Source organism: Geotrypetes seraphini, chromosome 6 (genome assembly GCF_902459505.1).
Source record: "Geotrypetes seraphini chromosome 6, aGeoSer1.1, whole genome shotgun sequence".
In the NCBI taxonomy this organism is placed as follows: domain Eukaryota; kingdom Metazoa; phylum Chordata; class Amphibia; order Gymnophiona; family Dermophiidae; genus Geotrypetes; species Geotrypetes seraphini.
In genome coordinates this window covers 91,843,656-91,865,760 of record NC_047089.1, presented here as the reverse complement: position 1 = coordinate 91,865,760, position 22,105 = coordinate 91,843,656, and the positions used below count along the sequence as shown (strand labels likewise).

At 41.8% G+C, this 22,105-nt stretch overlaps 1 protein-coding gene across 2 annotated transcripts in view; it reads left to right on the top strand.

Annotated features, from left to right (window-relative positions):
* The first annotated feature begins 12,048 nt into the window (after positions 1-12,048).
* KLF5 (Kruppel like factor 5) overlaps positions 12,049-22,105 on the top strand; it is a 33,499-nt gene continuing 23,442 nt past the window's right edge. Inside the window, exons 1-3 of one of the 2 annotated variants that reach the window (XM_033947551.1) lie at positions 12,049-12,175; positions 14,762-15,626; positions 16,722-16,781. In XM_033947551.1, coding sequence (XP_033803442.1) covers positions 14,774-15,626; positions 16,722-16,781 — 913 coding nt within the window. In that variant the 5' untranslated portion in view covers positions 12,049-12,175; positions 14,762-14,773. Of the gene's footprint in view, positions 12,493-14,761; positions 15,627-16,721; positions 16,782-22,105 lie in introns of both variants that reach the window. The other variant, XM_033947550.1, reaches the window with a different exon arrangement.

Here is a 22,105-nt window from a genome sequence, read left to right as displayed (position 1 = left end):
GGGTTTTTTTCAAAGAGGTCAAGGCAGATGACTCTATGCATTGTCACCTCAGTAACAACCATACAAAAATAGACAAATATACCCCCATCCTTTTTATTAAACCACAATAGCAGTTTTTAGTGCAGGGAACTGAGCTAAATGCCCAGCGCTGCTCTTGACGCTCATAGGCTCCCTGTGCTAAAATCCACTATTGCGGTTTAGTAAAAGGGGACCATATTGTAAAATATAGACAGCAGATATAAATTCAGAACTATGCATAGTAAGTGAAGGGAAGTTTTCATCTCTGGGAATTTACCCAGTTAACTATTAAGTTATTTGGGCAAATTCCTTTGAAAACTGTGGTAATACTGCCTCCACTTTGCTAAATTTAAAATAAAATCATTTTTCCTACCTTTGGTGATTTCATGAGTCTCTGGTTGCACTTTCTTCTTCTGACTGTGCATCCAATCTTTCTTCCCTTCTTTCAGCCTGTATGCTTCCTCTCCTCCACACCTCATTCCCTCCCCCAACTTTTTCTTCCTCTCTTCATGCCCCCTTTCTTTTTTTCTGTTTCTCTTCTTTCCTTCTGTCTCCCTGCCTGCCCCCTTTCTTTTTTTCTGTTTCTCTTCTTTCCTTCTGTCTCCCTGCCTGCCCCCTTTATTTCTTTCTCCCTGCTGTTCCCCAAGCCACTGCCACTGCCGCTGCCATCGGGGAACAGGACCCACCAATGGATAACGGGCCCCAAAGCCGACGCCGACGCAACGCATGCTCTCCCTGCTTCGGGCCGACCAGCATTCCTCTCCCCGACGTCAATTCTGCCGTCGGAGAGGAAGTTCCGCCCAGCCAGGCAGCGATTGGCTGGCCCGAACTTCCTCTCCGACTGCAGAATTGACGTCGGGGAGAGGAAGACTGATCGGCCCGATAGATCACCAAGGCAAAGTGAGTCCTGGGTGATCGATTCACTTTGCCTTGGCGAGCTACTGGCGCCCCTGCCTTAGAACACTGCCTAGGACCCTGGGGGAGCCCGGGCCCCCTGTCAGCTCCGGGCCCCTGAATGCCGGACCGGTAGTACTGCCCTGATGGCGGCCCTGAAGAAGAGTACAGAAAGGACTACCGGGTGAAACTGAAAGAAGCCAAGAGGGCAATGCACCTGGCAAAAGCACAGACGGAAGAGCAAATGGCTAAAAATGTACAAAAGGGAGACAAAACTTTTTTCAGATATCAGTGAAAGGAGGAAGATGAAAAATGGAATTGCTAAACTAAAAGATTCTAGGAACCAATATGTGGAGAGTGGTGAGGAAAAAGCAAACGTGCTAAACAAATACTTCTGCTCTGTGTTCATGGAAGAAAAACCTGGAGAAGGACTGAGATTGTCTGGCAAAGTTACACAAAAAAAATGGAGTAGATTCTGCGCCGTTCACGGAGGAAAGTGTTTATGAACAACTTGAAAAAATGAAGGTGGACAAAGCAATGGGACCGGACGGGATCCATCCCAGGATTCTGAGGGAGCTCAGAGAGGTTCTTGTGGGTCCTATTAAAGACTTGTTCAACAAATCTCTGGAGACGGGAGTGGTTCCTGGGGACTGGAGAAGAACGGATGTGGTCCCTATTCACAAAAGTGATCACAGGGATGAAGCGGGAAACTACAGGCCGGTAAGCCTCACTTCGGTTGTTGAAAAAATAATGGAAGTGTTGCTGAAAGAAAGAATAGTGAACTTCTTGGAATCTAATGGGTTGCAGGATCTGAGGCAACATGGCTTTACTAAAGGTAAATCGTGCCAAATGAACATGATTGAATTTTTTGATTGGGTGACCAGAGAACTGAATCGAGGCCATATGCTAGATGTAATTTACTTATATTTCAGCAAAGCCTTTGACACGGTTCCTCATAGGAGGCTATTGAACAAACTTGAAGGGCTGAAGTTAGGACCCAAAGTGGAGAACTGGCTTAGAAACTGGTTAACGGACAGATGCCAAAGGGTGGTGGTTAATGGAAGTCGTTTGGAGGAAGGAAAGGTGAGTAGTAGAGTCCCTCAGGGTTCGGTGCTGGAGCCAATCCTGTTTAATATGTTTGTGAGTGAAATTGCTGAACGGTTAGAAGGAAAAGTTTGCCTTTTTGCAGATGATACCAAGATTTGTAACAGAGTAGACACCAAGGAACATGAAAAAGGATCTACAAAAGTTAGAGGAATGGTCTAAAATCTGGCAACTAAAATTCAATGCAAAGAAATGTAGAGTAATGCATTTGGGGATTAATAATTGGAAGGAGCCGTTTATGCTGGGAGGGGAGAGGCTGATATGCATGGATGGGGAGAGGGACCTTGGGATGATAGTGTCCAAAGATCTAAAGGCAAAAGAACAGTGCGACAAGGCAGTGGCTGCTGCCAGAAGGATGCTGAGCTGTAAAAAGAGAGGCGTAACCAGCAAAAGAACAAAGGTGTTGATGCCCCTGTACAAGTCATTGATGAGGCCCCACTTGGAGAATTGTGTTCAGTTTTGGAGACCGAATCTGGCGAAGGACACAAAAAGGCTTGAAGCGGTCCAGAGGAGGGTGACAAAAATAATAGGAGTTTTTCGACAAAAGACGTATGAGGAGAGACTGAAAGCCCTGAATATGTATACCTTAGTGGAAAGGAGGGACAGGGAAGATATGATTCAGATGTTCAAACACTTGAAAGGTATTAACGTAGAACAAAATCTTTTCCATAGAAAGGAAAATGGTAAAACCAGAGGACATAATTTCAGGTTGAGGGGTGGGAGACTCAAGAGCAATGTAAGAAGATTCTTCTTTACGGAGAGGGTGGTGGATGCCTGGAATGTGCTCCCGAGAGAGGTGGTGGAGAGGAAAACAGTGACAGAATTCAAAGAAAAGTGGGATGAACACAGAGGATCTAGAATCAGAAAATAATAGTAAATATTGAAGAACTAAGGCCAGTACTGGGCAGACTTGCATGGTCTGTGTCTGTATATGGTCATTTGGGGGAGGATGGGCTGGGAAGGGCTTCAATGGCTGAGAGGGTGTAGATCAGGGATGTCAAAGTCCCTCCTCGAGGGCCACAATCCAGTCGGGTTTTCAGGATTTCCCCAATGAATATGCATGAGATCTATTTGCATGCACTGCTTTCATGGTATGCTAATAGATCTCATGCATATTCATTGGGGAAATCCAGAAAACCTGATTGGATTGAGTCCCTCGAGGAGGGACTTTGACACCCCTGGTGTAGATGGACTGGAATGAGCTTTGACGGACACTTCAGTAGTTGGAACCTAAGAACAGTACCAGGCAGAGCTTTAGATCAGGGGTGTCCAACCTTTTGGCTTCCCTGGGCCGCATTGGCTGAAAAAAATGTTTCTGGGGCCGCACAAATGCGCAAACGCTGCAGAAAGACAGAGGAGGGAGCCGGCAAGACAGTAAACACCCGGGGGCAGCAGAGGAAAACACTGCATCGTCCTTGACCGGGGCCGCACAAAATACTTCATGGGGCTGCATGTGGCCCTCGGGCCGCAGGTTGGACACCCCTGCTTTAGATTCTTGCCCAGAAATAGCTAAGGAGGAGAAGAAGAAGAAGAAAAGAAACAGCAACAAATTTTTAGATTGAATCAGGTTGGGCAGACTAGATGGACCATTCGGGTCTTTATCTGCTGTCATCTACTATGTTACTATGATTTTAAAGAAACAAACATATCAACAGAAACCAAAATACCAAATGAAATATCAGAATTATATACCTCCTTTGAAAAAGACAAGAAAATTAACAATGATACTCACAGGCAGTGTAATGTCTACCAAAGTATACTAAACATAGGCACTCAAATAGGAAAAAAAACATAATATTCTGCTATATATTAGTTAAATAAAGTTTAAGAGGCTGCCAAATGTGATTACCTGCTGATTCTTCAAGGCAGCTATTTCCTCAAATTTATGGCACTACTATACAGTATACCACCAAAAGTAACAGGCTGTACAGGTATATCTTCTACGAGACTGAATTTTTAGGCTTTGTTTTTCATTTCATTTTAATGGTCTCTCTTTGCCTCTCTAGCAAATTTTTGTTTTGCTTCATTTTCTAATTTTAATCCTAGGGTTTGTATAAAAACTGCAATTAAATAGCTAGCAAACTAACAACAAAACTATCTAATACAGGATTTTTTTAAAAAAAATTTGTTATCAATTAATTACACACAAAGAATTAACTTTGAAAAGAAAATTAGAAACAAATACAATCAGTACCATTGAAATAAAACACAAAAAGTTCCAACTTAATATATAGTCCACAATTGGGAGAACAAAGTAAGAAAATGGAAATCCCTTCCAGGAAAAAGGGTAAATACTAATATAATTATAAAGAATTGAGCAGTCAACCTCTGCTAAATACTAACATAAGAACATAAGAAATGCCTCTACTGGGTCAGACCTGAGGTCCATCGTTCCCAGCAGTCCGCTCACGCGGTGGCCCAACAGGTCTAGGACCTGTGCAGTAATCCTCTATCTATACCCCTCTATTCCCTTTTCCAGCAGAAAGTTGTCCAATTCCCTCTTGAACCCCAGTACCGTACTCTGCCCTATCACGCCCTCTGGAAGCGCATTCCAGGTGTCTACCACACGCTAGGTAGAGAAGAACTTCCTAGCATTCGTTCTGAATCTGTCCCCTTTCAACTTTTCTGAATGGTAACTGTCAAACCAATGTCAGTAACAGCTTGGACACTCATAGGAATTCTATGAGCATCCGAGCTGTTACCGTGGTGGCCGGGGCTAAAAATGCTAGCACGGCTTTGAAAAGAAGGGGGGGGGTTAAGGGGTTAGACACACAAAGTACCATTGTAACTTATAGTACTTTGTGTGTCTAAGCGCTTTGAAAATGAGCCCCATAGTTCTTTAGAATTGTAGGATAGTGCATATTCCCCTGAGGTTTTTGAGAAAAACCTCCAAAAATCGGGTGGAGAAAATGCCCATTTTTGAACCTGCAAGATGTCTATCTTTGTTTTGTTTTTAATGGCCCAGCTAGACGTTTTGTCTAGCTAGACGTCTAATTTTTTTTTTGCCGTTATCGAAAAAAACCTGTTCAAATGAAAAACAATCGATTTGCATGTAGGAGGGGCCATACAAACATGTCAGCAGGGCAGTGGGGCACCCTAGGGGGCACTACTGTGAACTTCACATTAATGGTGTCAGGTACACATCTCACCGTAACCTCTGTACATTATATGGTGAGCCCTCCACAACTCCCTCAAAACCTACTGTTTCCGCCTGTCTACCAACCCAATAGCCTTTATGCCTGAAGGTGTCACCTATATGGCAGTACAGTGGGTTTTGATGGGCTCACAATTTCTACCATAAGTGTACTAGTTAGGGTGGCATATGGGCCTGGGACCCCCTTCTCTGCAGTTCATTGCACTGCCCATCAGGCTACTCCAGAGACCTGCTTGCAGCTGTACTAGGACTGGCCACAGTACCTGCAGCTGTCATAGAGACAGATATGTACTATCTCATGCAGATATCTGGAGATGAGGGATGGGAGGGGGTCAGTGACCACTGGGGAAGTGTATGTGGGCTATATTTTCATCCCTTCAGTGGTCATCTGGTCAGTTTGGATACCTTTTTGGCCATTTTATGTTTTAAAAACAGGTGTAACCCAAAACATCTAAATTGTGCCTTGGACATTTTGTAAAATGTTTGATTATCGCTGGAAAACATCCAAGTGCTAAACTCACCCTAATCCCACCCAAAATAGACAGACTGGAGACAAAACGACCAGAAAGATGTCTAAAACATCATTTTCTAAAACATCCATGATGGCAGATAAAGGCCAAATGGCATTCCAGTCTGCTCATGCGCAGCATCCACTATCCCCCCCCTCTCCCTAAGCGATTCCTTGTGCTGGTTTATGTCGTCTTTTGGACATCTATCTTTTTTGAAAACGAGTTCCATAGTTATAAAATAAGGGAGGATTTGTGCCTAATTTAGGTGCAAGGATTTCCACTTCATTTCAGTTGCTGTAAATGGCCACACCTAAAGTTAGGCGTGGTTCCCGGCACTAAGCGCTATTCTATAAATGGCACCGATTTTTTTTTTAGGTGCCATTATCTTATCTGAGCGTGAACTTGGTAGTCTCCTCACTGCTCGGGCAGCAGCACGTGAAATGAATGTGCAAGACAGCTTTGGCAGCCAATTCAAGGAATGGGCAGAGGAGTTTATTTCTGGCATAAGGATGCTCTGTGCTGGTTCCTTGCTGTGTTCAATTTTGAACTAATTGTAGCGGTATCCTCCTTGGTAATAGTTCTTTAGCCTAGCTGCATAGTATCCTGGCAGGGCTCCTGAAATTTAAAAAGATCTGATAGCCAGCAAGATTATTTTGGCAGCCAGCTAAACTAGTGTATCAAAATTTTCTCTTTAAGCTGTAGAGCAAGGTTCTTGTTAGTTATTACCTTTCAGCAATTAAAATGGTACAAAAAATGATAATTTAATACTTCAACATGTTACATTGTCCAAAAAATAAAAGCTGATTTTCTATCATTAGCTTTTTACTCTTTTCAATTATCTTCTGAATGTTTTTTCCTAGTACTCAGTCCATTTATCTTATATATACTTTCCTGATTCTCTCTCCCAACCCTCTTGCCAGGTTTCTGGTTTTCATCACATATCACTTTTCTCCACCTCCTTTTATTTATTTAACTCACATCTTTTCAGTAGTAGTTTTTTTGTTGTTGTTGTTAGTGAATCTTTATTCATTTTAAAGCCAAAAATAAGTACACCATAAACAATCATTTACACTTTAACAGCACTTAAATTCAATCAGAATTATATTCTTTTTTTTTTTTTTTTAATAATTCTTTATTCATTTTATAACTTACATCAAGTACATCAACATTGGTATTAACATTTTAACATAGATATTTTGGTTGGCCCAGGCGCCTCAGGCCCCACCTGTGGGCGGGGTTTGAGCCGCCTGGGCCAATCCGGCCCCATTCTGAAGCCGGCTGGCCTGTTGGACGGGCGGGCTTGGCACCTGTCCATCCAGCCAATGTTTTCAAGGTATGGGGGGTGGGATTGGGGGTGGGGGGGTCATGGGGTCAGCTGGGGGGGTTGCGGGTTGGGCCGATAAGGGGTTCGGGGGCAGTTGTGGGTGGGGTCGATTCGAGGGCAGGAGGGCCTGGGATCCCTCCTGCCCGTATTTTAGTGGGGGTGGTGGGTAGGGGATCCACATGGGCAGGAGGGATTGGGCTCCCTCCTGCCCGATCTTGTAGGGGGTGGGGGTCACATGGCCAGGAGGGCTTGGGCTCCCTCCTGGCCGGATCGGGGGGGGGGGGGTTGGAAAGTGCAGGGCCAGGAGGGCTTGGGCTCCCTCCTGGCCTAAACGTAATCGGGGTGCCGCTGGGGCAAGAGGGCTTGGGCTCCCTCTTGCTCCGATCGAGTCGGGAAGATTCGGGGTGCCGTGGGGCTAGAGGACTTGGGCTCCCTCTTGCCCCGATCAAGTCAGGAAGGTTCGAGGTGCCGCGGGGCAAGAGGGCTTGGCCTCCCTCTTGCCCCGATCGAGTCGGGAAGGTTCGGGGTGCCGTGGGGCAAGAGGGCTTGGGCTCCCTCTTGCCCCGATTATTGTCGGTGGGGCCAGGAGGTCTTGGGCTCTTTCCTGGCCCGATCGTTGTAGGGGGGGAGGTGGATTCTGTAACCGGTGTTGTTTTTGACAGACACCGGTTACAGAATCCAGCTTTTAGGTGAAGGACTGGCTCCTCCTTCGCCTAAAAGCCCTTGTTTTGGACGTTTGGGGCTTAGGCCTTTTTTTTAGGTTGATTATAGTGTATAAGTTTAGACGTGGTGGTGGTCTGGGCATTTAAACAGCTGAAAGTAGAGGCAGGCCATTATAAAAAAAAAAAACTGCTTTTGGACGTTTTTTTTGATAATGGATATTTTCCCTGCTTCTACTTTCAACATTTAAAGCCTTAGGCCAAAAGGGGACTTAGACGTTTTTTTTTATTATGCCCCTCCATGTATATACTCTTTCAATAATCTACACTTATTTAAAATAATACAATATTACAATAACACAATCCCATCCCCCCCCTCCTTCCCACCCTGGATGTGCAAGGAGATGGCACAGAATTAAAGAAAAAAACAACTACAGAGAAGTAATATAAGATGTCAACGGGCCTCAAACCAGCCCCAGCATTTCAGCATTCATTTTTTCATACCTATAACTAGAGCATAGGTTCGCCCACCAAAAAGGAAAATTCAATGCTTGGAGTAAATTTTTCAAAAGCCAGTGCTGTGAAATGGCACCAATAAGACAGCCATGAAGAAGTAAGACAACAAACACATGCTGCTTCAGAAACCTTGCCACCAGAGTGGGCCTTATCCTTAGGAATATTTTCAGTTACTGCCCCTACGCTTTGGAACACACTTCCTCTATACTTACGGGAAGAGACAAATCTTGAAAAATTTAAGGGAAACTTAAAAACCTTCCTATTTTTAAGGATGCATACGACCTCTTACATCCTTATTCCCACCGATTCCAACAAAGGAAGAGCATAGCTACCCCTCCTTAATGTTCTATTTTCTGCAGTTCTTCTATCATATTTTCAATTTGTAGTTCAGCCCTCCCTTCCTTTTGTTCCTGTATGTCATGTTATGATTTGTGTGTTCACTTTATTCCCCCAAATTATATTTTTAAAACTTTTTATATTGTAACCTTGCACACCGCTTAGACAGCTATTATAAGTGGTATATCAATTCTTAATAAACTTGGAAACTTGGGGCTCCTTTTACTAAGCTGCGCTAGTGGTTTTAGTGTTTGCTTAGCAAGCACTGCATTGCTACACGCGCTAGACGCTAACACCAGCATTGAGCAATGCGGCAATGCAGCCTATGCTAAAAATGCTAGCACACCTTAGTAGAAGGAGCCCTTGGACTAGGAAGGCAGTTACAAAGGTCAACAACTTGTAGAGGGCGCCAAAGAGTACTTGCAGTCAAAGCAGAACAATAGATCTTGACAACAACATAAAAAACAACAGGTGCTACTTTTACCAGTAAAGAAGGGTGATGTTGGGATAATAGTGACTGTTGGAAGGGAGCTTCAAGGGGACTGAAAGTAGGGTGTCTTATATCTGTGCACCAGTCCCTCTTTCCACACACTCTGTCAGTCACAACCCACTGTTAATTTACATAAAACTGAATATTTCAGCTTCAAGTTTCTGACTGCATTTTTGCAATCCTTTGCCTAACACTGAGACTTGCTAATTCAGGGCTTTAAAAAAACATAAAATTAGGTCATGGGAACTGGGAGACTGTGCTTATGCTCCTGCTCTCCAGTTCATACACACAGCATGGATTTCTAATGCAATTTTTCTAGTTTATTTTAATTTCATATGGTGTTTAATATGTATCCTTGTTTAACTACCTCAAACTATTAAGATTCAGAATACGTATTGGCTTTGTTTGCCATCTTGGCATTTTCTGCTGAATTCAGACTGGTGCAAATGTTTTATTGTATATGCCCTAGGTGAGCATTCAGACTTATATTCCCCCCACCCCCACCTTTCAGACCCCTAGGGCCCCAGTCCTGATATACTGATATTGTAACAAAATTTTATTTTATTTTTGTTCCTGAGTAATATGTATTGTTTCTTAATTGACTAAACCACAAAAGTATACGAAATGACTATCATTCCCCTCAAACTTTTCTGATCAGGACGTTGATATTTTGAAATGTATCTTTTTTTTTTTTTTTTGCAGAACATTCCAGATTGATTCTAAGCTGAGTAAACTTAGGTACCCTTTTGACATCTAGGCTCAAGCAATGGAACTTGTTGGATGAAAGTATGCAAGTCACAGGTCAGAGGAAGCATCACAAAGCTTTGTCCACCTTCTTTACCCATCATGATGGGCTCTGTTTCTACCACAATGTGACCAGGCTATTTGAAGCAATTGGAATCTGGTAACTTTAAGTTTAATTTCTTATCGTAATGTTTTACTTATTGCTTGTGATGCTTAATTTACTAAAATAAGTTCTAATCAAGTCTTATCGAATCTTTGGTCTTTACCTAATTGTATGGCTACATATGTATATTTAAAATTGTCTACATAGATGCTTTTAGTCTTCTCTGCATCTATGGGCTCCTTTTACAAAGGTGCGTTTAGGCCTTAATGCACGGAATAGCATGCGCTAAAATGCCGCATGCACTAGCCACTACCGCCTCCTCTTGAGCAGGCGGTAGTTTTTCAGGTAGCGCACGCTATAGCACGCGCTAATCCGGTACGTGCACTAAAAACGTTAGTGCACCTTTGTAAAAGGAGCTCTATGTTTTACATTTATAAATCATTTGTTCTGTAAAATCTCATTATTTTATTTAATCACTTGTTATATGTTAAACTTCAATAATATTTTTTTTAAATGAAAATGAAGCAATTAGAATCGCATGTAACCCGAAAGAGTAGCATCTTTTCATTGACAGCTCATCCAGGAGCCTCAAAGTAGTGCTGCTCCATAATGACACCACATACCAGAGCTTATGTATAATTATCTTACTGTGAGATCACCTGTTTTGGCAAAAAAAAAAAATTTTAAGATTTTTATTTTGACTTTTCAAAAAAAAAAAAAAAGGAACCCAAACTTGTTCATTATGGGGATCTGCATTTCTTACTGCACTACCTTGAAATTTTCTGCTGTATAATTTATTGATCTGAATTATAAGGAATCACTCTAGGAAAACATAGCAAAAGGTAGATAGTGAGAGTGTTGAAACAAAAAAAAATTAACAGATGAATGAATAACTCTAATGGGCTATTTGGAAAGAGAGTAGCTGGACCCTAGCTTTTGATTTATCCACACTCCCTGTCCCTGCTCTTGATATTTAGATACAGGCTGGTTGTCACTACCATATGTATTTTGGTTTTCCTTTTTTTTTCCCCTGGGTGAGGGGGAATTTGTTGTGAGTTATGAGCTGAGCACCCTCAATCATTTTCAAAAGTTGGCTCCTATGCATAACCATAGGGTTAGATGTGCATTGTCCTTTTATATCTCAGGTTCTTGTATATTTGCTAGAAAGTGTGCCAAAATAAGATATGCAGAGAAATTAGAACTTCATAGGAATCTAGTAGGTAGGTACCATATTGTCAATATTTTGGCTATGCTCTCTGGAACTGAGTTCAGCAACTCATTTCAGAGTTGAAGATTCCCCACTGGCTTGCTGAAAGGCTTTGTCAATTCTTTTGAATCATCTAGGAAGAATGCAACAATTGAAGAATGACTTCAAAGAAAGATAGGTAAAAAAATCGGGGGATGTGGCAACAATCAGAATTGCATACCTTTCAATACAAAAATCAATTTATAGAAAAAACATCTTTGGTATAAATTAAGAGAGCGAGAGAAAAAAAGAAGGGGAACACGAGCGCAGAGGCAAGAATTAGGGCAAAAGTTATGCTGGTGTTCATATTCTCTTATGCATATGTTACCTATTTAACATAATACTGTAATTTTTCTTCTATATCTATGCTGGGACTTTTAACTAAGAAAAAAATGAAGTGTTCCCTGAAAAAGCAACTAGGGTAGACATGCATCTCCCTGATCGATGAAGATGCCAGTGAGTGGCACTGGAGATCACAGGCAGAGAAGGGCAAGGGCGTCTACTTTCCCCTTAGGTTGTTGAGAGTGCTGTGACCTTTCGCACGGATCAGCTTGCCTCGCGGAGGAGCGGCTCCATCTCAGCAAGAGAAAACGAGGAGCAATAGGAGCGAAAGAAGTGTTGGGAAATGAAAGTGCCAGTTCCCAGCGCTGCTTGCCCATCAGCTATGGCTCAGTCTTGGTCTTTGGCACTGCCTTACAAAACAATCAGTGAAGTTATGGATCAGTACCTGACATCTCCCTATATGCCACGACTCCATAAAGCGGTGTAAACACACTATTTCTATTTACGTTTTCATATGTATTACTTATATTTATTTCGCTTTCTTCATATTTCTATTCTAGTATTCTGGCTAGCAGGAGAGCAAAAAAAATAGGGAGAAATGTGAGCCCTAACAGCTGCGCACACCCCCACCTCTAGCCGTCAAACCCCACCCTGCGCCGCAAGAGTTTTCAGGAGCCGCCCCCGCAGGCTGCTCTCATTGGCCGCGTCTGGCGTCGCTCGGGCGCGGAGGCACCGCCCAGGGCCGACCGAAGAGACATAGAACGCGGCGCGTGTGGCGGGAGCCACCCAAAGCCAGGTGAGGCGGCACGTTGGTGTAGTGGACTCGAGAGGTAGCCATTGCTCTTTGGACTCGGCGCGAGAGACCCGCGCGCGACTCCTCTCCTCCCGGCGGCCTTGCTTTTCATGGCTACTACGGTGCTGGCGATGAGTGCCAGGCTGGGGCCGGTGCAGCTGCCGCTGGACGAGCCTGTGTTCGCGCAGCTGAAGTCGGTGCAGGGCGGCGCCGGGGGGATCGCCGGTAGGGTGCACTTGCAGCCGGCGGCGCTGCCCCTGTATGGGCAGGAGCTGAAGACCACCGCGGAGAGGATCCTGGCGGATGACGGCTTGCTGCAGGTAAGACTTAAAGAGCAAGCGTTCTTAGAAGAGCCCCTTTCTTAATTAAAGAGCTACTGCAGTGGAATCGGGCGGAATCAAAGTCTACCTAAACTTTTCTAAGTGGCTGCAAATCATGTCAATATTGCTTATTTCCTCATCTCGCTTGCAAGTTTCCTGGCCACTTAGGTTTAGCTCATAAGGACGCGCTTTACGTTTGAATGACCCAAAGCTTTAGTATTATTCAGTACCCAGTCTCGGGCACCTGATGCCGAGCGACAACCTATCCCAGGGGGCAACCAAAAAAAGGGGGGTATCGAGACTCGCGGGAAAGGAAGAGGAGAGGGCGTTTTGCTGGGGTAGTGTTAGAAGCTGCGGATTGGACTTGGCATTGCCCAACAGTGGACTGCTCCCCCCCCCCCTTCCTCCCACGCAGAGAGCCCGGGCAGTATGGCCCAGAAAAGTCCCTGCAAAGAGATCCAACAGCTGGAAGAGCTAAAAGCAGCCGGGACTGGCCGCGATCGGGAGGGGTCTCGCTGCTGCTTCGAGGGCTTTGCTTCACTGCCTTGGAAACTGCTGCATTTGGCCGAAGTAGTACCTCCGCCTTGTGCCATGTGTTCTTCCTCTGGGTACTAGAGAGGGTGATTTAAGGCCAGATTACAATCGGTCAGCCAGGTAGCTGTTTGGGGTTTTCTGTTGGGATGTATTTATTCCTAAAGTTGTGTATGTATGCTTCATGAAAACTTGAGAGGGAATTCAATAGTTTCAGTAGGTCTAAAGTGGATGCACGTTCAGAAAGTAGCAAATAGACTGAAGTTGTAGAATTATGCTGGTACCACATCTTCAGCCTAGCAGCGACTGTAGAACTGAAGAATGAGGTGTTTTATGTTTTCAGCCTGAATCTCCACCTCCTCCCCTCATGGTTGGGTTATGAACTTCCTTCTAAAAGCTGTCATAAATTTACCACTACCCAGGCACAAGTGAGGTATTCAGTAAATGGAAAGGACTCGGGCTTTATTTTTGGAAACAGTTTGAAAGATCATGTTAAGGGCAGCATGAATGTGGTTTTCCATTTGCCAGCTGGTTCTGTTTTAAGGGTGCTAAAGGGGTATGGTATGACTTGAGATTTTGACAGTGTGAGGGGGAATGTAGCATTTGGCCACTGAAGACTACATGATAAATGTTTTACTGATGACTCTTCTGGTGATGTATCAGCCTGTAGCCACCCACGGCTCCCTAGCACCACTATTCTAGAGTTGATTCCTGGCTATTTAATTAAATAGCTGTTTTAGGACAGGGTTATGAAAAAGAGCAAAATACTTTGGGTACCCTGCTATTAAGTTATGAGCTTAGCTTTGAAAAAGCTTACTTCATTTGAGCTACTTCGCTTCCCTTCCCCTCAAACACCCTGCAAGACACTGCCATGTCCTGTACAACACCGCTTACATGTTTGCCATTTAAAAAAAAAACATTTCAGCATTAAAAAGGAAGACACCTGCTTAATGCAGAAAAGCAAGCATGCTTAATGTTTAAATCAACTCATGTTTAAGCAGACCCATAGTAGTAGTGGAAACAACCTATAGAAGCTTCTAGTTGAGGTAAGATTTTAAGCACAACTAGTAATTTTCCAAAGTCAAAAGTAATTTTTCCATTCCTGGTTTGTAGTCTGTTTAATCTGGAACACCCACGGGATTCTGGACTGAACACTGATCTCCGAAGTGCTTCTTATTTCTGCCCTAGGCAGCCTGCCAAGCTTTATTATAGTCCTGAACAGCGATTATGAACAAGTTTTCTCTCTCTTTTTTTTTTTTTACCTGGGTTTATAGAGGGATAACTTTTTCCAGATACATAGGGTGGTTAATGAATATATTGGCCAGCCCTATGTTTATCAGTAAAGAACTAGAATCTAAGGCATGCTGACTATACAAGATTGTGCATAGTGAGTCTACTGTAAATAGGAAGGTTATACCTTGTTTACAGCAGTATCTCCTATATTTCTGTTGCACTGGCATGATGGATGACTCTGCAGGCCTAAAATGATCCTCTTATAAGCTCCAGAACCTGTTCTGCCTAGAAATATACTTGCGGACTAGAGCGATAAAATGTCAATTTAGTATGCTTTTAATCAATGCCACTTCTGCTGTAAGAATAGAAGTTTTTTAGTTCTAAGATTTTTAATCTCGCTATTGTCATTTTTGTTTGATCCATTCATTACCTTTGTGTTGTGTCTTTTGTTATATGTGCTTGTTTGCTGTATCAATTAGATTGTGTGAATTCTGTTTTCATTTAGACGAGATGTGAAATGGACAAGTATCTGTCGCCACAGCCTCCTTCAGTTTCTGTCATCGCAGAGCAGAAAAAATACAGACGAGACAGCGCGTCTGGGATAGATCAGTTCTTCAGTGATGATGATGGGTTGCCTTATAGCATCAACATGAACGTCTTCCTGCCTGATGTTAATCACCTGAGAACTGGCCTCTTCAAGTCCCAAGGACCACCAGTAACTCATATCAAGACAGAGCCAATCTCTATTTTCAACCACCAGAGTGAAACTGCCACATCCCAAACTCTCCCAGACTTTACAAGCATATTCAGCTCTCCCCAGAGCACAGACGTAAGCAACATTTTCATTAAGCAGGAGCTTCCATCGCCTGAGCTTCAGCTTCCTGTCGGCCCTCAGCAGGGCCAGTTGTATCAGCTCCTGAGTTCGCCGGATTTAGATATGCCCAGTTCAACAGCTCAGACAGTAGCAATGAACACAATGAACAGCGTTTCCATGTCCACGGCCATGGCCAGTTTCAGCACACACCCTTCAGCTGTTGTACAGACTGCAGTGAAATCCTTCCGGGGAATCCCCTCGTGCCCCTACACTATGACAAACCAATTCCTACAGCAGCCACAAGAGGCTACATACTTCCCTCCTTCGCCTCCAAGCTCTGAACCTGGAAGTCCAGATAGACAAGTGGAGCTTCTCCAGACCTTAAATCCTCCGCCATCTTACGCTGCAACTATTGCTTCCAAGATGGCAATCCAGAATCCAAACTTGTCGGCATCGGCCTTGCCTATCTTGTCACAGACCATTCAGCCAGTCCGGTACAATCGAAGGAACAACCCTGACCTTGAGAAGAGACGGATTCATTATTGTGATTACCCAGGTAAGCATCTGACACATAGGTTCCCCTCCCATAAAAAAGGGGAGGGGGAAATTTGTAGCCTGTGGCTTTTGACAGTATGTGGGAGAACGAAGGCTAATCGGTTTGCTAATTCTGGTCTTGATTGGTTCTTAAATGTAATTGATTTAATAAGCTCTTCATCCATTGTGCCACTGGCAACCTTTGACTATAGGAAAGCTGCATTTTCTGGATGAATTTATACATTGTGTTTAAAGGTGAGATTTCAATATTTTCAGTCTTGCATAAAATGCATGGAGTAGAAGTGGTGCTTACAGATTATTTGTGTCCATCTCCCCTTAGGTACTCAGCTATCTAGGGACAGATGCCGCTGTCATTCTTTTAAATACAGCATGTGGCTGCCCTTAACTGAATGCAGCTTCCAGTACTTACATGTAGTGTCTAAGGTTTGTTGCTGTATCCTTTCGAGCAACACGTTCAGTCAAGCATTGTCAAAAAAATTGTTGCTCAGATTTGAAATTTTCATGCTTATGTTAACACTGCTAGTTTTACGAAGAAGTAAGGTTAGATTTTATACATTACTGTCCCTATTCTTAAAAAAAAAAAAAAAAAGAAAGAAAAAGCACTTAGATGTTAGCTTAGCATGCACCTGCCTTATTGGTATAACCTACATTTTGTGACATGTGCTTGCAGGAAGTGCCACGTACCACAGCTTATATATAATTGTTACCTTACTGTGAGATCACCACCTGTTTTGGCAAAAATTTTTTTAAAGATTTTTATTTTGACATTTCAAAAAATGTCTTCATTTTTTTACTGCACTACTTGAAATTTTCTCTTCTGATGTATATAACTTATCTGAATTTTAATAAATCTTGCTAGGAAAACTAGCAAAGGTAGCTAGTGAGAGCACTGAAACATAAAAAAAATGTATCAGATGAATGAAGTGATAACTTAGGTTACGTGTAAGTAGGCTATTTGAAAAGGTAAAATCCACAAATGTACTGCCAATTAATTTCGTTTCTCATAGACCTGAGTGTTGAAAGCAACTAAACTTTGAGCTGATCTGGCTCTTCAATTTAAAAAAAAATATATAACTTTTTTTTTTTTTTTTTTCAGGGTGCACAAAAGTTTATACAAAGTCTTCGCATTTAAAAGCTCACCTGAGAACACATACCGGTATGTACTTTTTCTATGTAAATATTGGTCTTGAGCTACCTTTTTGTTAGAAATTTACTGGTCTCTCCAAGGTCTGTTTCTAATGGTAACATATTTCAACATGTGTTTACTTGAGTAGATTTCATTTAAATTTTTTTTTAAATCCAAAGTGGTGTGAACATCTTGGGTATAATACATGTTTTATAAACTCCTTTCTAGGAAAGATATCTTTTTCATGGGAGGAGGAATATTGTGTAATGCACACTGCTTAAGATTTTGAGCAACAATAATGGTCGGCTTCACCACGGGGGCTCTTTTACTAAAGTTTAGAGTGAGTTAAGTGACTAGCTCACGCTTACTATTCAAACAGCTTGGTTGTCCATTTCCTTGCCATGCACTAGAAGAGACCAAAACTTAGAGCAAGCAAATGAGTCTTGTGAGAGATTGGCCCTTCAGATGTTGTCAGCTGACCCAGTATCCCATATAAAATTTTGGCATAGACCAGTGGTCTCAAACTCGCGGCCCGGGGGCCACATGCGGCCCCCCAGGTACTATTTTGAGGCCCTCGGTATGTTTATCGTAATCACAAAAGTAAAATAAAAGTTTCTTGCTCATATGTCTCTTTAGCTATAAATGACAATATTATTATTAAGACTTGGCCAAAAGGAAAGATTTATAAACTATGAAGAGTTTTACCTCATGCAAAATTGTTAATTCTTTAATAAGACATTAACTATTTTTTTTGCGGCCCTCCATGTACCTACAAATTCAAAATGTGGCCCTGCAAAGGGTTTGAATTTGAGACCACTGGCATAGAACAGTGGTGTGCCTCAAAGAGATTCTGGGTGTGCCACGAGAGATTCCAGAATTTTACTTTATTTTTTAAAATTCCCTTCTTGAGTAAGCACTAGAATAGATGACATGTGTGCTACATACACAAGTTTTTCAGTATTATGAGCATCTGCATACTTAAGGATACAACTGCCAGACAAACATGTGTGATTTGTCCTTGAAAACTAATGGCAAGTAATTTTATTTTTATTTTTTATGCAGTAGTTATCCTAACTTGAGCAACAAAGCAATCAGGACTTTGTTACCATATGGATCTTCTTATCTTTGCGAGCTTGGATTTTCAGCTCTGACTGAAATTAAATAAAAAGAAAAGAGAATGACTGATGTGGATGATGTTCACCCCAGACTTGAAGGTTGCAGGCTGTCAATAACATGTAAATCTAACATGCAGAAACAATGCAGTGTGCTCCTGTGCATTCTTTTCATGGCTGAACTGTGAAATAGGGTTTTGTTGGGGTTTTTTTTTTTTTGGGGGGGGGTACTTATTCTTACTAAATGATCCAGCCACAACAATGAGCCTTCAGTGGTCTCTTCTACTTTTGATGGCTTGTATTTTGTATGAGATGGGGGAAGGGGGGGGGAGTTTGATGGTTCTTATCACTTCTTTATTCTAGCATCTTAGTTGGATGGCTGGCACCATGAGCCTTCATTTTACAACTACTTGGGGGACATATTTAATCTCCTTTGCCCTACTCATTGCAATGATAGACCTGGAAAGGGGTCATGTACCACGGCTCATGAAACGAGAATCAACATACTAGGTGTAACCATTCATTCAGCAATTATAACTCTTCAATTCCCTCTCCTCCCCAAGTTCTGCACCCTTAGAGCGGGCTGTGGGGTACTCCAACCTCATTCAGGGAGTGGAAGAGCAGACAAGAGCTCAAACCATGCCAGTCTGTTTTTTTGTGCAGCACAACTGTTGATGCTATATTTTTACAAATGGCTTTTTGGTTTACATCAAACACCACTTAGAATTGTAACTGTTTTTTCCTAAATTAAAACAAGGCATTTGCCCTAGTCATATTGGACATAATATATTAGTATTGAAATAAAAAAATTTTTTTGGGGGGCTCTAGGTTTTCCTTTGTAGAAACACAGTATCTGCATATAATAATGTAAACTAGTTTGGTTGTACCACAGAAAGGTGGTATATCAAAACCTTAATTTCCTAACCCTTCAACTATTTTGGAGTTTGCAGAATTGTTGTATTCTATGTTTGTAGAAAGGGAGAGAAATATCACTGACTGAGCTAGCTTGGGTTGTGACTTCAGCTTGAGCATTTGGTTGCCTTATCGTCTATGCTGCTTTAATTTGCATATTCCGGTATGTCTCAAACTTTTTTTTTTTTAGTTCCAGCACACTAAACGGAGCAAATGTTTTTTAAAGCACATTATAATTGAAATTATAAAATTGCAGAACCAAGAAAAAAATTTGAGACTTATTTAAAGTTCTTTAAGCTATTTAAGCTATGTATGGGTAATTGTAACAGTTAAACTAAACTAGATAGAATAGAATTGCTAATCAATGTGATGCATGTGCTTGGTTTTGAGTGCAAATTAATATGGCTTGATAGTCGACAAGCAAACGCATGTCATCATCCACTAGCTGCAGTCATTCTCTTTTTTTTAATTTAGTTTGTCGGAGCTGAAAATTCAAGTTCGCAAAGATAAGAAGATCCAAACGCTAACAAAAGCCTTGATTGCTTTGTTGCTCAAGTTAAGATAACTACTGCATAAAAAATAAAACTAATTGCATCAAATAATGAGACTGATGCTTGTCTGGGCGGTTGTATCCTTATGCATACAGACACTCATAACATTGACAGTCTCTTGCGTACATGGTGTATATGTAACCTATTCTAGTGTGTGTGTATATATATATATATATATATATATATATATATATATATATATATATATATATATATATATATATATATATATATATATATATATATATATATATATATATATATAAAGGGAATAAAGTTAAATCCTGGAATCTCACTATGGCATACAATTTGAGAGACACTGGCATACTCCAAATTTTTTCACCTTGGCTCTATGGGATTTCAGTGGGGAAAATTTAGCACTTGCATGGGTTTTTAAAGTGGGTGTGTCTCGAGTGGCGAGTTTTGGACACTAATAAGCAGAACTCAACTTTCTGGCAACTGGCAAAATAGACTTTTCAGCACTTTTAAGCGCACTTGGGTACTTAGCCTATGCTAACTGCTCTCCTAACACTAAGATGTATTATGTTACAGTTTAGCCACAGTTTTTTTAGTAACTAGGACTTATTGCATAAAATGGGACATTTAATGGTGAAATAACATGTCTTAATAATAGCCTGCATCAAACTTTGCCCTTAAATGTGGTTATACTACCTTTACTGGTAGAATGGAGTTGAAGCCACTAAGAAGAACCATGATCACCCTACTAGCACACAGTGGTACGCTCTTTAAATGCCAGCATTACATAATGCAGCTGTGTATGTGATGAAAAAAGGGTATGCGATTGTACTTATTCAACCCCAATCATACTTTTCACTGGTTCCAAGCCTTTTTTTTTTTCAGTAAAACCATAGTATAATTTATCCATCTGTCAATAGTTTGTTGCCAGCCATATAGCACAGGAGTCTACGTTAGAGAATGACATGGGGAAAAAATTTATCACCGTTCCCGCCCCATCCCCGCAAGCTCGGTCCCCAATCCCTGCTCCGTCCCCGCGAGCTCAGTCCTCGTCTCTGCCTCATCCCCTTGAGCTCAGTCCCTGTCCCCACCTCGCAAACTGTCAAATCCCATCCGCATAAGTCTTGAATAGTTATGATTTTATACTGAACTTATTTTATTAAAGTGTAAAAAGAGACAATATTCTGTTCAATTATCATTTCATAAACACAAATAATACAGAGCAAGGATCCACAAAAAACCCCTGTCTCTCCTCCCTTTCACAAATATCCCCTCCACTATTGTGAAAACTGAACAAACCAAATTACTACATAATGCTACATAGAAAAATCAAGCTAACAGAATACTTCAGTCACACATGGTAGGAATAATATTAGGGGAGTGCAACTAGGGCAACTGCCCCCTGGTCAGAGAGGGAGCCCTAAGCTTTGCGATCCCCAGTTATGTCTAATACCAGCTCTAGCACGAAACATATTTCAAATCTGAAATATTCTAATCACAAAATATAAAATTTATTTTTTTCTACCTTTTGTTGTCTGGTAATTTTATTCTTCAAATCACATTGGTCTCGGGATCAGGCTCTGGGTTCCTTCTGTCTTCATTGTGTCATGGCTGGCTCCTGAAGGTAAAATAGGTGCAAGAGGCGCTGTGGAGATGCCGAGTGACATAGGTGCAATTTTTTTACCACAGGAGCAAATCTTGTCCCCGCTCCCACGGGGCGGTAAAAGGTCTTGTCCCCATTCCCACGGGGCGGTGAAAGGTCTTGTCCCCCATTCCTGCGGTAAACCAGTTGCAAATGTCTCCATTCCTGCGGATTTACTTCGATGACCACGGTTTACCGCGGTAAACGGTTTCCATGTCATTCTCTAGTCTATATAACTATAAAGGTCATAGCAAAGTGGGCTACTCAAACTGCTTACTGAGTTTTGTTCTTTGTCTCCTGGCATTCTTTTAGATGTTTGCTCTAGAATACGCTTTCACAAGTGAGGGACTCTAGGTGCTATGGATTCTGTAAAAAGATGTAAGCAAGATTCTTGGTGCAATATTACAAATTGGAACATGTGATTCTTCTGGGGATATTATACCTTATTTTTATGATACTTTTTTGATAAAAAATATTTGGATATTGTAAACTGCTACATTTCCTATGGAAAGAGTAAAGAGATTTATTTCTTTTTGACTAGGAGAATTCCTGGTCTGTATCAAGTGCATATAGAAACAGGACATAATTTTATCTCGGGGTATTATGACAGGAGCTGAAGCAACTAGATTCCTTTCACAACATCCATCAACAGTACACCTGTAGGTGCCCGAAGGACTGAGTTAATTAGGCCTGGCCTAAGGTGATCAACTGCTGACCACAATGGGATCAGCTCATAAAGTCCCATCAGTTTTTTTTCTGGATATCCACCATGAATATGCATAAAACTGGCATACATATCTGTTTCATGCATATTCATTGTGAATATTCAGAACCCAGTGAAACTTGGTGTGTCCTGAGGACTGATTTGAGAAGCCTTGCTCTAGGCTTTACCTTACTGGCTAAATTCCAAATCTGAGCTTTAATTTCTATTTAAGGATATAGAAGCAAATGCAATATGGTGTGTGATATGGTCAGCTGCTCCAAAAGAGTTTGAAACAATCTGGAATCTTCAAGTCACTACTAATGTTCTGCCTGGCAATGAGACTTGGAACAGTTAACTTTGAATGTATTTGTGTAAAATTTGACTGTGCAAGCTAAATGTTCAGTGGAAATGTAGCTATGATAAATGAAGCTGGTTAACTAGCAGATGCACAAAGGCTA